This window comes from Microcaecilia unicolor, chromosome 5 (genome assembly GCF_901765095.1).
Source record: "Microcaecilia unicolor chromosome 5, aMicUni1.1, whole genome shotgun sequence".
Classification (NCBI taxonomy): Eukaryota; Metazoa; Chordata; class Amphibia; order Gymnophiona; family Siphonopidae; genus Microcaecilia; species Microcaecilia unicolor.
In genome coordinates, this window is record NC_044035.1 from 137,547,932 (window position 1) to 137,563,689 (window position 15,758).

The window sequence follows — 15,758 nt, forward strand, 5'->3', positions numbered from 1 at the left end:
CACTGAGGCAGGAGTGACTATTCGCACAGTGCCTTCCTTCCTGCCCAAGATTGTTTCTCGCTTCCATGTGAATCAGCAGCTCTGTCTCCCTTCCTTTCGTAGGGAGGACTACCCAGAGGAATACTCTGCTCTCAAATATCTGGATGTGAGACGAGTCATCATCAGATACTTGGAAGTGACCAATGATTTCCGGAAGTTGGATCATCTGTTTGTCCTGTTTGCAGGTCCTTGTAAGGGTCTGCAGGCTGCTAAGCCTACAGTGGCAAGATGGGTCAAGGAAGCCATTGCAGCGGCTTATGTGGCCGCGGGGAAGGTGCCGCCTATCCAGCTGAAGGCTCACTCCACTAGAGCTCAGGCGGCCTCGATGGCAGAGGCCGGGTCCGTCTCCTTGGAAGAGATTTGCAAGGCGGCAACTTGGGCTTCGGCCCATACCTTCTCCAGGCATTACCGCTTGACTGTGGCTGCTCGGGCGGAGGCCCGGTTTGGAGCTTCAGTGTTGCGGTCAGGGATTTCAATGTCCCGCCCTGGGTGAGTACTGCTTCGGTACATCCCACCAGTCTATGGATTGATCAGCATGATGATATGGAAGGTAAAATTATGTATCATACCTGATAATTTTCTTTCCATTAATCATAGCTGATCAATCCATAGCCCCTCCCAGATATCTGTACTGTTTATATTCTGGTTGCATTTCAGGTTCAAATTTAGTCTTCAGTTCCTGTTCAGGAGGACTTCGTGTTCAAGTTTTTTCAATTGGATTCTTCAAGAGTTGAGACGAGTTTGTGTTACAGTGAGCTGCTGCATTCCTCTCCCCTCCGTTTTACGAGGCTCAATTGAGACATAAATTCTGCCGGCGCTCCCTCCCGCTTCGGCGGTGTTAGGGTCAGTCAGGTCCTCCCGCGGTTGCGGTTGCAGGATAAGCCAGATCCCCCCGCATCGGCGGGGTGGTGTCCCTCCCCCGCTCCGCGGGGATGAGCTGGACGGATTCCCCTCCCCTACTTGTGTGGGGATGAGCTGGGTTAATTCCCCTCCCCCGTTTCGGCGGTGGTGAGCTGGGCAGAGTGTCCCTTTGTGGGTGTAATTCTCTAAGTGCTGAGTCCTGCGGATGGTGCTTGGATATCGACATACTGAGGAGTTTCCGGCAGCACATGACCACATATAGGGAGGCAAAAGGATTGCTCTGTATCTCCACCTGCTGGTAGATGGACACACCCACCAGTCTATGGATTGATCAGCTATGATTAATGGAAAGAAAATTATCAGGTATGATACATAATTTTACCTTTGTCTATAATTCTGGCAAGGCTAATAACAGTCAAAAATTAGTCCAACCTGGAAGCAAAAATATGATAAAAATCGAAAGCTAGCAGGACTACTTCACACATAATTACCAGCTACTGAACTTAATTAAGTTTGTGTAAAGATCATTGGTTAGTGCCCAGCTCTCACATACTGGGGATATTACTTATCCAACAATCCCTTAAATCAGAGGTTCTCAGCCCAATCTTCGGGGCACACCTAGCCAGTCTGATTTTCAGGATACACACAATGAATATGCATGAGCTATATTTACATACACTGCATTCATTATATGAAATCTATCTTATGCAAATTAATTGAGGATATCTTGAAAATCAGACTGGCTAGGTGCGTCTTAAGGACTGGATTGAAAATCCCTGCCCTAAGTTATGTGCAAAAACTAAACAGTGCAGTGTCCAAATTGATAATTTCTAAACCCAAATGTGAATATACACAGTGAAGTATTATAAACAACACAAATGCAACACTTAACATAATCATGGAGAAGCTTTTCACTAATTTTCAGTGGAAGCGGTTTTCTGCTCCCATTGGGTGAGGGAGGCATTCATAAAATAGTTGGTTTAATCTTTTTTCACACTGTTGGAAGACTTGTCGCAATGTTCTTGTGCCTTTTAAAGGTCTGTTGACCTCTGATGCAGCCTTATTTAGTGAAACGGGCCATGTTGGGCATATAAACTTTGAAACTCCTATTTTTGAGTACTACTTCCTGGTGCTATCTGTTGCTTTCAGTGTGCATTCCTATAAATATCCTGAGGCTTAAAGATAAAACATATACTAGGCATATACTGTGCCATACTTTGTATTATTGTTTGAATATTTTTACTGCTGTAATTGTCTATTGCTCATGTTTGATTTATTCTTGCTGTACACCGCCTTGAGTGAATTCCTTCAAAAAGGCGGTAAATAAATCCAAATAAAATAATTGTACTATCAAATGGGAAAAAAGGGTCTCACAACTGATGACATCTTAATATGTATTTCTACACCGATTTCTTCCAATGAAGTTTTAATAATAGTTCTTGCAGAATTGGGTTTAATTATACAGTTTTTTTGTTTTGAAATTAAAATATTATTGTAATGTTCTCTTGAATATGTTTAATCCCTTCCCTCTGTTTCTGTAAATCAGCTGCTGTCTATGCCTGTTCTCCTTATACCCCTCCCCCAACCAGCATCTCTTCCCTTTATAACTATGGTGCTGAACACTGGTACAGCTGTGTTTTGCAGTATCTTTCTAAATAAACAGAAAGGAGCCCCAGCAGCTGTGGTGTTAGAATTGTTAATTTTTCTTGGAACTCTCTGTTATTAGTTTACTGGCCTTTGACAAAGTCATAATACGGTTGATAGAATAGAAAAAGTCAGAATTGGAGACTGGATTTCAGAAAGAAGAAACACTGTTTCAGATTCATATTTTATACTTGTCTTGAAAAGCCACAGCTCAGCAAGAAACGCAAGATAAACAGTGAGAAGAGCAAGATAATCAGCTTGTGCAGTGTACTTTCTGTTAAACTTTCTATCTAATATAAGGTCTCAATAAATATGGTTACTTACCCAAATGGTTTTAAATGTTTCAAACAAAATAACTTTATAGATATTTTAAAGTATATTGTGACCATTTCTTTCCTATGTCAGTGCAGATCATAAACATATACGGTTTTGCCTTGTTGGTACTTTGTGTATTTTAATATTTGTTTAGTATTATTATACATCAATAAAAGTGAAAAATGAAATGCAAGCTAAAAAAATAAGGGCTAAGTTTACTGACATGCTCTACCACCTTGTTAGTCAATACTCTTCATCGCTTAAGATGAGACCTGCGGTAAATAATATGCATTCTCCGAGGACAAGCAGGCTGCTTGTTCTCACGACTGGGTTGATGTCCACGGCAGCCCCCACCAACCGGAACAAAACTTCGCGGGCGGTCTCGCACGCAGGGCACGGCCACCGCGCATGCGCGGCCGTCTTCCCGCCCGTAAGTGACCGTTCCCGCTCAGTCTTTTCTTTTCCGCGCTGGAGAGAGCCGTGTTCGTCTCTCTCTCTGTCATCCCCGGAAACCGGATCATGCTTTCGCCGTGAATTTTTCTCTTTTTCTCGTGGTTCTCCGTTTTTTTCTATTTAGTTAAAAAAAAAAAAAAAAAAAAAGCTGAACTTTGTTTTTCCCTCGTCTCTTAGCGGGGGCGTCGCGTTGCGGCCTTGTGGCCGTGCGGGTCGATTATTTTCGAGGTGTGAATTTTACAGCCACCATCGACGACACTTGACTTCGCCGACGCGATTTTTTCCGTCGATGTCCTCGAAGGACCCGAGTGGATTTAAAAGTGTGGGCGGTGCGGCCAGCATATCTCGCAGACCGACACTCACGCTTGGTGCCTCGGGCCGGAGCACAATACCAAGACGTGTACTTTGTGTCTCGGTCTCCGGAAACGGACACAGGTAGCGAGGCAAGTTCTTCGGGACCGCCTTTTTGGAACTTGCGCCGCCCCTCGACGTCGACTTCGACGGCATCGGTATCGACGGCCGGTTCTTCGGTACCGGTATCGATGTCCACGAAATCGGCACCGATGGCATCGACCCCAGGAGCACAGGTCCTGTCGGCCTGCCGGTCCCCCGGTGAAGGCAGGGGTGAGAGGCCGCGTGGGCAATCTGCCCCGGTCACTCCCTCTACCCAGGGCCCTCGGGACCGAACCCTGTCGGACCCGGTCCCTCAAGGCCGAGGGGGATCGACCTCCTCCTCCTCAATTCCACCAAGCGACCGATGACGGGCACTGCAAAAAGGCGAAGAAACACCGTCATCGGTCGCCCACGATGCATCTGGCTCCCGGCGCCGGAGATGAGTCGACGCCGAGGAAGCGGCAGCGTCGAGAGGAGAGGTACCCGCCACGTCAGGGTGCCAGCACTTCGGTGCAGTCTCCTGGACCCGAACAGCTTCCGGCACCGACGCCTCTACCGGCCCCCTCGCCTTTCCCGACAGCAGGCCTGGACGAGTGCCTCCGAGCCATCCTTTCCGGGGATTCTGGAAGGGCTGATGCGCCAGACAAGCACCCCCGGCGCCGTTGACTGTGGCGCCGGCGTGCCCTAGCCCGGTGCCGAGGCCTTCGACGCCGCTTGCGGCGCCGGTCTTGACCGCCACACAGGTGGAGTCCCTGTCGACGTCGATGGAGGGAGCTTCATCCCCGCCGGCGCGGGAGTCCACCGCTCGACGACGCCACCGAGGCCTCGGTGCCTCGACGTCGAGCCGGGCCCGGTTGAGGACTGAGCTGCAGGAGCTCATGTCCGACACCGAGGAAGAGGCCTCATGGGGGGAGGAGGAGGACCCCAGATATTTCTCCTCAGAGGAGTCTGTGGGCCTTCCCTCCGACCCCACTCCTTCACCAGAGAGAAAGCTCTCGCCACCTGAGAGCCTCTCCTTTGCCTCCTTTGTCAGGGATATGTCTATTTGCATTCTCTTTCCCGTGGTCTCTGTGGATGAGCCGAGGGCTGAGATGCTCGAGGTCCTCGACTATCCATCACCACCTAGAGAGTCCTGCATGGTACCGTTGCACAATGTCCTCAAAGAGACACTGCTTCGGAACTGGTTGAGACAACTATCTAATCCCACCATCCCCAAGAAAGCAGAGTCCCAATATGGAATCCACTCGGACCTAGAGTTAATGCGGCCCCAATTGCCTCATGACTCGGCGGTCGTGGACTCTGCTCTCAAGAGGGCACGGAGTTCGAGGGATACCGCCACGGCGCCCCCGGGGCGGGAGTCTCGCACTCTGGACTCGTTTGGAAGGAAGGCCTACCAATCTTCCATGCTCGTGACCCGCATCCAGTTTTACCAGCTCTACACGAGCATCCACATGCGGAATAATGTGAAACAACTTGCGGACCTGGTTGACAGGCTCCCGCCGGAGCAGTCCAGGCCTTTTCAGGAGGTGGTCAAGCAGCTGAAGGCATGCAGAAAGTTCCTGTCCAGGGGTATATATGACACCTGTGACGTGGCATCTCATGCTGCAGCCCAAGGTATAGTGATGCGCAGGCTCTCATGGCTGCGTGCCTCTGACCTGGACAACCGCACCCAGCAGAGACTGGCCGACGTCCCTTGCCGGGGGGATAATATTTTTGGCGAGAAGGTCGAGCAGCTGGTGGACCAACTGCATCAGCGGGAAACCGCCCTCGACAAGCTCTCCCACCGGGCGCCTTCAGCATCCACCTCAGCAGGTGGACGTTTTTCCCGGCAGGCTGCGCCCTATGCCTTTACCAAGCGTAGGTACACCCAGCCGGCCCAAAGGCCTCGTCGGGCACAGGGACAGTCCCAGCGCGCTCGTTCTCGTCAACAGCGTGCGCCTAAGCAGCCCCCTGCGCCTCCACAGCAAAAGCCGGGGACGGGCTTTTGACTGGATCCATGAGAACATAGCCGCCCTCAAAGTGTCCGTACCGGGCGATCTGCCGGTCGGAGGGAGGTTAAAATTTTTTCACCAAAGGTGGCCTCTCATAACCTCCGTCCAGTGGGTTCTCCAAATAGTGCGGTGCGGATACGCCCTGAATTTGGCCTCCCCTCCACCAAATTGTCCTCCGGGAGCTCAATCCTTCAGCTCCCATCACAAGCAGGTACTTGCAGAGGAACTCTCCGCCCTTCTCAGCGCCAATGCGGTCGAGCCCGTACCACCCGGGCAGGAAGGGCAGGGATTCTATTCCAGGTACTTCCTTGTGGAAAAGAAAACAGGGGGGATGCGTCCCATCCTAGACCTGAGAGGCCTGAACAAATATCTGGTCAAAGAAAAGTTCAGGATGCTTTCCTTGGGCACCCTTCTGCCAATGATTCAGAAAAACGATTGGCTATGTTCCCTGGATTTAAAGGACACATATACTCACATCCCGATACTGCCAGCTCACAGACAGTATCTCAGATTCCGCCTGGGCACACGGCACTTTCAGTATTGTGTGCTGCCCTTTGGGCTCGCCTCTGCCCCACGGGTGTTACAAAGTGCCTCGTGGTGGTAGCGGCGTATCTATGCAAGCTGGGGGTGCACGTGTTCCCATATCTCGACGATTGGCTGGTCAAGAACACCTCGGAGGCAGGAGCTCTCCGGTCCATGCAGTGCACTGTTCAACTCCTGGAGCTGCTGGGGTTTGTGATAAATTACCCAAAGTCCCATCTCCAGCCAGCCCAGTCTCTGGAATTCATAGGAGCTCTGCTGAATACCCAGACGGCTCAGGCCTTCCATCCCGAAGCGAGGGCCAACAACCTCCTGTCCCTGGCTTCCCAGACCAGAGCATCTCAGCAGATCACAGCTCGGCAGATGTTGAGACTTCTGGGTCATATGGCCTCCACAGTTCATGCGACTCCCATGGCTCGTCTTCACATGAGATCTGCTCAGTGGACCCTAGCTTCCCAGTGGTTTCAAGCCTCCGGGAATCTAGAAGATGTCATCCGCCTCTCCACCAGTTGCCGCACTTCACTGCACTGGTGGACCATTCGGACCAATTTGACCCTGGGACGTCCATTCCAAATTCCACAGCCCACGAAGGTGCTGACGACGGATGCATCTCGCCTGGGGTGGGGAGCTCATATCGATGGGCTTCACACCCAGGGACTGTGGTCCCTCCAGGAAAAGAATCTTCAGATCAACCTCCTGGAGCTCCGAGCGATCTGGAACACACTGAAGGCTTTCAGAGATCGGCTGTCCTGTCAAATTATCCAAATTCGGACAGACAATCAGGTTGCAATGTATTACATCAACAAGCAGGGGGGCACCGGATCTCGCCCCCTGTGTCAGGAAGCCGTCGGGATGTGGCGTTGGGCTTGCCAGTTCGGCATGCTCCTCCAAGCCACATACCTGGCAGGCGTAAACAACAGTCTGGCCGACAGACTGAGCAGAGTCATGCAACCGCACGAGTGGTCGCTCCATTCCAGAGTGGTACGCAAGATCTTCCGAGAGTGGGGCACCCCCTCGGTGGACCTTTTCGCCTCTCGGACCAACCACAAGCTGCCTCTGTTCTGTTCCAGACTTCAGACACACGGCAGGCTAGCGTCGGATGCCTTTCTCCTTCATTGGGGGACCGGCCTCCTGTATGCTTATCCTCCCATACCTTTGGTGGGGAAGACCTTACTGAATCTCAAGCAAGACCGCGGCACCATGATTCTGATCGCGCCCTTTTGGCCCCATCAGATCTGATTCCCTCTTCTTCTGGAGTTGTCCTCCGAAGAACCATGGAGATTGGAGTGTTTTCTGACTCTCATTTCGCAGAACGACGGAGCGTTGCTGCACCCCAACCTTCAGTCTCTGGCTCTCACGGCCTGGATGTTGAGGGCGTAGACTTCACTGCATTGGGTCTGTCTGAGGGTGTCTCCCGTGTCTTGCTTGCCTCTAGGAAGGATTCCACTAAAAAGAGTTACTTTTTCAAGTGGAGGAGGTTTGTCGTTTGGTGTGAGAGCAAGGCCCTAGAACCTCGTTCTTGCCCTGCACAGAACCTGCTTGAATACCTTCTGCACTTATCAGAGTCTGGCCTCAAGACCAACTCAGTAAGGAATCACCTTAGTGCGATTAGTACTTACCATTATCGTGTGGAAGGTAAAGCCATCTCTGGAGAGCCTTTAGTCGTTCGGTTCATGAGAGGCTTGCTTTTGTAAAAGCCCCCTATCAAGCCTCCTGCAGTGTCATGGGATCTCAACGTCGTCCTCACCCAGCTGATGAAACCTCCTTTTGAGCCACTGAATTCCTGCCATCTGAAGTACTTGACCTGGAAGGTCATTTTCTTGGTGGCAGTTACTTCAGCTCGTAGGGTCAGTGAGCTTCAAGCCCTGGTAGCTCATGCTCCATATACCAAATTTCATCACAACAGAGTAGTGCTCCGCACCCACCCAAAGTTCCTGCCGAAGGTGGTGTCGGAGTTCCATCTTAACCAGTCAATTGTCTTGCCAACATTCTTTCCCAGACCGCATACCCGCCCTGCTGAACGTCAGTTGCACACATTGGACTGCAAGAGAGCATTGGCCTTCTACTTGGAGCGGACACAGCCCCACAGACAGTCCGCCCAATTGTTTGTTTCTTTCGACCCTAACAGGATAGGGGTCGCTGTCGGGAAACGCACCATCTCCAATTGGCTAGCAGATTGCATTTCCTTCACTTATGCCCAGGCTGGGCTGACTCTAGAGGGCCATGTCACGGCTCATAGTGTCAGAGCCATGGCAGCGTCGGTGGCTCACTTGAAGTCAGCCACTATTGAAGAGATTTGCAAGGCTGCGACGTGGTCATCTGTCCACACATTCACATCACATTACTGCCTCCAGCAGGATACCTGACGCGACAGTCGGTTCGGGCAGTCGGTGCTGCAGAATCTGTTTGGGGTGTAAATCCAACTCCACCCTCCAGGACCCGAATTTATTCTGGTCAGGCTGCACTCTCAGTTAGTTGTTCTTCGTAGGTCAATTTCTGTTATTCCCTCGCCGTTGCGAGGTTCAATTGACCTGGGTTCTTGTTTTGAGTGAGCCTGAGAGCTAGGGATTCCCCAGTCGTGAGAACAAGCAGCCTGCTTGTCCTCGGAGAAAGTGAATGATACATACCTGTAGCAGGTGTTCTCCGAGGACAGCAGGCTGATTGTTCTCACCTACCCTCCCTCCTCCCCTTTGGAGTTGTTTGATCATTTTTGCTTGTCATTCAACTGAGCGGGAACGGTCACGCACGGGCGGGAAGACGGCCGCGCATGCGCGGTGGGCGTGCCCTGCGTGCGGGACCGCCCGCGAAGTTTTGTTCCGGTTGGTGGGGGCTGCCGTGGACGTCAACCCAGTCGTGAGAACAATCAGCCTGCTGCCCTCGGACAACACCTGCTACAGGTATGTATCATTCACTTTAACGTAGGTTCACATGAAATAAGGCAGTGGTGCCTTCTAGCAAATCTAGCCCTCATGCTTTGTTAAATATTTGCTCAGATTTCTGTAATTGATTTTTGTAATTGTTTTGTTTCTCTTGTTTAAGAACCTAGCTCTTTGTACTGCAGCTTTAATGTACATTCTAAGCAGAGATCGCTTGAATATGGATTTAGACCGAGCTAGCCTAGATCTGATGATCCGACTTTTAGAAATGGAACAAGATCCCCATGCCAAACAACTGAATGAAAAAGATATAAACAAAATTAAAGAAAAAATACGGAAATTGTGTGAAACAGTTCACAACAAGCATCTCGATCTAGAAAACATTACGGTAGGCAACTTGCACTTCAGTCTAATGTGATCTAGTGTTTGTAAGTAAATAACTTGTTAAAAATGTATTCTTGGGTGGGTTTTATATTGATTTCTGTGGATAAAACTGATATATTTATCTCACCATTTCTCAATGGTATCCGATATTTATAAAAACAACCTTCATTCTAGAGCCACGTGTTCTAAGACTGCTCTGCCAGATTTAAAAATCAGAATTATATGTGTCTATAATTCATACCAATTGTATAGTTTTCATCATGGTTCTGAATGTTAACTAATCCTTCTGTTTTATACATGGGCCCTATTAGATGACTCATTTCTTGTATGTAGCTCTGTTGTACCTGTTTCCATCACTGTAATTGCTTGAGCACAAGGAAACACTTCAAGTACTTTAATAAATCATGCTGGTAACGGTTCTAGAGAAAATTGGAGTCTTAGTTGTGGTAAAATTGGGGAAAAAGAACACGTTTTATACACATTTTGATCCCTGTCTCCTCATTTCAACAGATACTACTTTCCTTTGCCATACTGTTCATACATTTAAACGTTGTACCATTTGGAGTTCCTTTCTGTTTATTTGGGGAGAGACTTTAGAGCAGTCTTGTCCAATCTTTTGTATCAGGGGCCACATTTTATATTTTGTAACATTTGGAGGACCAAAACACATACAGTCATATTTTGCCACGTGTTTTGTGAAATAGTGGTAAAATACAAAGGTGCATTGTCCTCCCCAGCCTTCATCTAGTCTCTCTGTCCTTCACCCGGTCTCTTTACCCTCACCTGGCTTCAAATGCAGAAGCAGCAGCGGGATTTCTGCTTCCCCACCATGACACAGCTCTCTGCAAGCTTGAGCCTCTTGGTACCAGAAGTTCGGGTTTGTCTTACAGTTTGAAGTCTCGGAAGACTTGAAACTATAAGACTGATCCAAATTTTCGATATCACATGGCTCAAACTTAGAGAGCCAAGTAATGGTGAGGAAGCAGGTATCCTGCTGTAAACACCATATGAATTGCCAAGCTTCCGAGGGCCAGAAAAAAGCTCTTGGTGGGCCTGATTCTGGCCCACGGGCCGTAGGTTGGACAAGCCCACGGGTTTGCAGGGGAGAGGAGGGTTGCTGGACATGGGTGGATGGAGGGAAGGGAGGGTTGCTGGACATGGGTGGATGCAGGGCAGGGGGAGAGGAGGGTCACTGGACATGGGTGGATGGAGGGCAGGGGGGAGAGGAGGGTTGCTGGACATGGGTGGATGGCAGGGGGAGAGGAGGGTTGCTGGACATGGGTGGATGGAGGGCAGGGGAGAGGAGGGTCGCTGGACATGGGTGGATGGAGGGCCAGGGGGAGAGGAAGGTTGTTGGACATGGGTGGATGGCAGGAGGAGAGGAGGGTTGCTGGACATGGGTGGATGGAGGGCAGGGCGGGAGAGGAGGGTCGCTGGACATGGGTGGATGGAGGGCAGGGCGGGAGAGGAGAGTCGCTGGACATTGGTGGATGGAGGGGAGAGGAGGGTCGCTGGACATGGGTGCATGGAGGGCAGGGGAGAGGAGGGTTGCTGCTGGACATGGCATGGCGGAGAGGAGGGTCGCTGGACATTGGTGGATGGAGGGGAGAGAGGAGGGTCGCTGGACATGGGTGCATGGAGGGCAGGGTAGAGGAGGGTTGCTGCTGGACATGGGTGCATGAAGGGCAGGGAAGAGGAGGGTTGCTGCTGGACATGGATGGAGGAGAGGGAAGAAATGCTGGACATGGATGGAGGAGAGGGAAGGGAGAGAGAAGAAATGCTGGACATGGATGGAGGGAAGGGAGAGAGAAGAAATGCTGGACATGGATGGAGGGGAGGGAAGAGAGAGAGAAGAAGGAGATGAGAAGAGGGAAAAGGAAGAGAGGAGAGTAACTGCACATGGATGGAGAAAATAGGCAGAAGCTGGATCCACTGGACAGTCAAGTCTGCGGAGGACCCAGCTTTTACTTACAGATGTAGGGCAAGAAATGAAGAAGAAAGGCGGAAAGTAAAGAAATAAATGGAAAGGAAGCCCTGGAAATGGAGTTAAGAGGACAGATAGCAGCAGAATCGGATACTGGGCCGGCATGATCAGAAAAGCAAAGTCACCAGACAACAAAGATAGAAAAAATCATTTTATTTTCATTATAGTGTTTGGAATATGTCCACTTTGAGAATCAGGTACTCAACATTAAAAGTTTATTTTTATTTACTTATTTATGGCATTTTATCCCACATTAAACATGAATTAGATTGCCCCCCCCCCCCCCCCAGGCTCTCTCCCCAGCTATAGCCAGCTCTGCAATTTGGGGGGGGGGGGGGGGCGCGCAGAGGTGGACCGGGGAGAGAGCCTGTTGTTAAACATTTACCAGCACACCACTGGCTGACGGTTACTCAAAAGCGCATGGTTTCGGAACAGGGTATCTTTTAAAGCGATCACCAAAACAGGGAAGAGAGAGCATCTTGATAGCAAGGTTGCAGTAGAGGCCATAGTAGGCCAGGTGTCTTTAAATACAGAACAGGACAAAATGATGGGAGAGCTTGTTGCCCCGACCCTCACTAAATATTTTAATACGATGGTGGATGCGGAATGCGTGCCTGAGATATTATCTGTAGCACAAATAGTGGTACTCCCAAAACCAGGCAGAGACCCACAACAACCAGAGTCATATCGCCCCATATCACTTTTAAATGTGGAAACTAAACTATTAGCAAAAATCATGGCCAACCGAATGAAAAAAGTATTACCAAAGCTAGTACATGAAGCACAAGTTGGATTTGTGGAGGGTAGAGTTATCGCCAAGAACTTAAGGAAAATAATAGGGGCATTGGAGACGAGACGAAGGAAGGGCACCCCCTCTTTGCTTATCAGTTTCGATGCAGAAAAAGCATTCAATAAGGTGTATTGGTCATTTATGTTCTCCACGCTGGAGAAATATGGGTTTGGGGGTAGATTTCTGTCAGCAGTACGGGCTCTCTACTGTAATCCGAAAGCAAGGGTAAAGGTTAATGGGATGGAATCTGAGGAGTTCCCGATATGCCGAGGGACCCGGCAGGGGTGCCCATTGTCCCCGTTGCTCTTTGTGTTGTCACTGGACCCGCTGATTCGAGATATAATGGCTAGTCCAACAGTGCAAGGTGTAAGAGTAGGTACGACCGAATTTAAGATAGCGGCTTTTGCAGATGACCTATTGGTATTGCTGACAGAACCCCAGACATCCTTTACGGCACTCATGGAGTTGATCAAAGAATACGGTGACTATGCAGGATTTAGCTTGAATTTGACTAAGTCAGAAGCTTTAGCTTCCTCACCGACAGTGAAATCACTATGGGGTCAAAGCTTTCCACTAAGTTGGGCAGAAGGATCCTTCAAATACCTGGGGATCAAGCTGACAATGGATTTAGAGAAACTGCATGATTTAAATGTCAACACGTTGTTAGAAGGGACAAAAACCAAACTAGAGGGGTGGGAGGGCCTTTCTGCTATCTTTGAGGGGCAGGATAAATTTAATCCAAATGGTGATATTCCCCAGGTGGTTATATCTTATGCAAACGCTTCCCATTTGGCTACGACGGAAAGATTTAGCGAAAGTCACAAAACCTTTTAGTAGATTCTGTTGGGGGAAAAAGAAGCCCAAGCTACAGTTTAAAAGGTTACTGGGAGGTTGGCACCGGAGGGGGGGGGGGGGGGGGGGGGGGATGGGAATGCCTGATATAGCCTTATATAACCAAGCCTGCCTACTGAGACATGTGGGAGACTGGATAGGACAATCCAATATATTTACGCCTATGGAGGAGGAGCGGGAATATTTTCGCCCCCTTTGATGTTCTCACCCTCCTACATCTCGATCAAAGACAGGTTCCAGTCCAGTTTAAGCATTGTCGATTGTTACAACCTATGCGCATGGCTTGGAGAGGGCTGGCCATCAACATGGGGGGCACACCAACAACATCTGAACTGTTAGCACTCAGAGGAAACCCGAATTTCGAGCCAGGGCAGAGTAACACTACATTTATAAGATGGGGAAACAAAGGAATCACAAGGGTGGAGGACCTGATGGGACCAGAAGGGAACATACTACCATTTGAAGAACTGCGAGATAAGATAGGGAATACATGGGGAGATCGCTTTGCCTATGCTCAAGTTAAGCATTATATTCTCCATCTGAACCAGCAAGCCCTAAGACAGAAACTTGGACACGAGGTAAACACTTTTTTTCAAAATCTAGAGATCACGGGAATGTCAGTCTCAACCCTATGCAGAGCGCTAGTGTCACGCGCCACCCAAAACAACCTAGGCTATATTATACAAAAATGGGAAAGTGATTCCGGGAATTCTTTGGGAGGATGGGACGTCGGGGCAACACTGAGACGCATTCCGTCACTTACTATAGATGAGAGGTTGAGAGAATGTAGATACAGGGTGGTCATGCGAGCATACATGTCAGGGCAACAATGGAGACACATGAGGGCCACAAACGACAGTAAATGTGTAAAATGCAATCATACACCTCACAGCCTGTACCATGCTTTTTGGGGCTGCCCAAGGATACATGCATTTTGGGGACAAATAAAGAGCTATCTGACTAACATAACGCAGATCCCAGTGGGTGGAACTTGGGACCATTATGTCTTAGACACACAGGCAGCTTTTGCAAATCAGACAAAAAAACGAGAGAGTTTGGTGTCGCAAGGTATGCCTAGTAGCACGCAAGACTATTCTTCAGAAGTGGATAGAACCAGACCCACCAGTGTACTGGCACTGGAGGAATCAGATACATGAGTTGGCCACCTGGGAAGCCAGAGAGGCAAAGGGAGTCCCAAAACGGAAAAAGCAGTTCATGTCAATATGGGGACGATATATACAAGGACTTAGTCCACGGGGGCGAAGCTTGCTCCTTAATCTATTGTAACTGTCGAGGAAGTACACATGGTCTGAAGGGTTAAACCCATTATCCCCAATATTGGTTGGAATCCAAAGAAATAAGGGGGGAGGGAGGGTGGAAGAGAGGGTGGGGAAAGGGGGGGGGGGAAATAAAAATTTCTGATGATGGCTTGTTTAACAATTATCTGTGAAGCATCACTGTACAACAGCAGTTTTGTATTTTTCAGCATTTGTATATTATATTTCTCTTGTCATCAATAAAAAAGTTGAAACATAAATACAGAACAGGTATATTTTAAAGATTCCAAATTATCACTGTCAACTGCTGAGCAAGTTGTAAATAGGAACAACAAATACTGTTTGAAGTGTCTGCATTCAATTGCCAGAAACCTAAGAAATAAGATGGGAGAGTTAGAATGTATTTCACTAAATGAAAATAGATGATATGGTCATCTCTGAGACCTGGTGGAAGGAAGATAACCAATGGGACACTGTCATACCAGGATACAAATTATATTGCAGTGATAGGGTGGATTGAATTGGTGGAGCGAGTAGCATTATACGTTAAGAGCAAGGGCGTATCAGCTATGGGGCCACAGGGGCCTGGCCCCCGCAGATTTGCCCCTGGACCCCCTTACCGACGACACTCTCAACCCCCCCTCCTCCTGCCGTCACTCCGCTGTCGCACTTCACCTCCCTTTGCTGGCGGGGGACCCCAACCCCCGCCAGCCGAAGTCTCCGTCCTTCCTTCGTTTGAGGTTGGTGTTTTCTGATGTCTTGCACACACGCACATACAACGTGCAGGATGTCAGAAACCACCAAACCCAAATGAAGGAAGGCAGGAAGGACGGAGACTTCGGCTGGCGGGGGTTGGGGTCCCCCGCCAGCAAAGAGAGGTGAGGAGTGATGGCAGGAGGAGGGGGGGGGGGTTCAAAGTAGTTGGAGCTGTCTTCCGCGAGAGGGGGGGGGGTTTAAAGTTGTGGGGGGGGGGGGGGGGTGGCGTCGTCTTTGTTTTCAGCGGGGGGGAGGGGGGGCTAAAATGTGCCCCCTCTCCTCGGCTCTGACCCCCCCTACCGTTGAAGTTCAGATACGCTCCTGGTTAAGAGGGCCTTGAATCATATTGATTAAAAGTTCTGCAGGATTCAAAACACATCTTGGCATCCCTATGGATAGAAATTCCATGTATAAAGGGGGAAAATGATAGTGAAAGAAGTGTAACTACTGTCCAACTGACCAGAATGAACAGACAGATGCAGAAATGTTATCAGAAATTAGGAAGGCTAACAAACTGGGTAACACAATAATGGGTGATTTCAATTACCCCGATTATAGACTGGGCAAATGTAATGGGGCATGCTAGCAAGGTAAAATTCTTTG

The 15,758-nt window shown here is 49.4% G+C and overlaps 1 protein-coding gene across 1 annotated transcript in view; it reads left to right on the forward strand.

Moving 5' to 3' along the window:
* Positions 1–15,758, forward strand: part of WAPL (WAPL cohesin release factor) — a 428,526-nt gene that overhangs the window by 220,070 nt on the left and 192,698 nt on the right. The window contains exon 8 of the mRNA XM_030204989.1: positions 9,276–9,500. Coding sequence (XP_030060849.1) covers positions 9,276–9,500 — 225 coding nt within the window. The remainder of the gene's footprint in view (positions 1–9,275; positions 9,501–15,758) is intronic.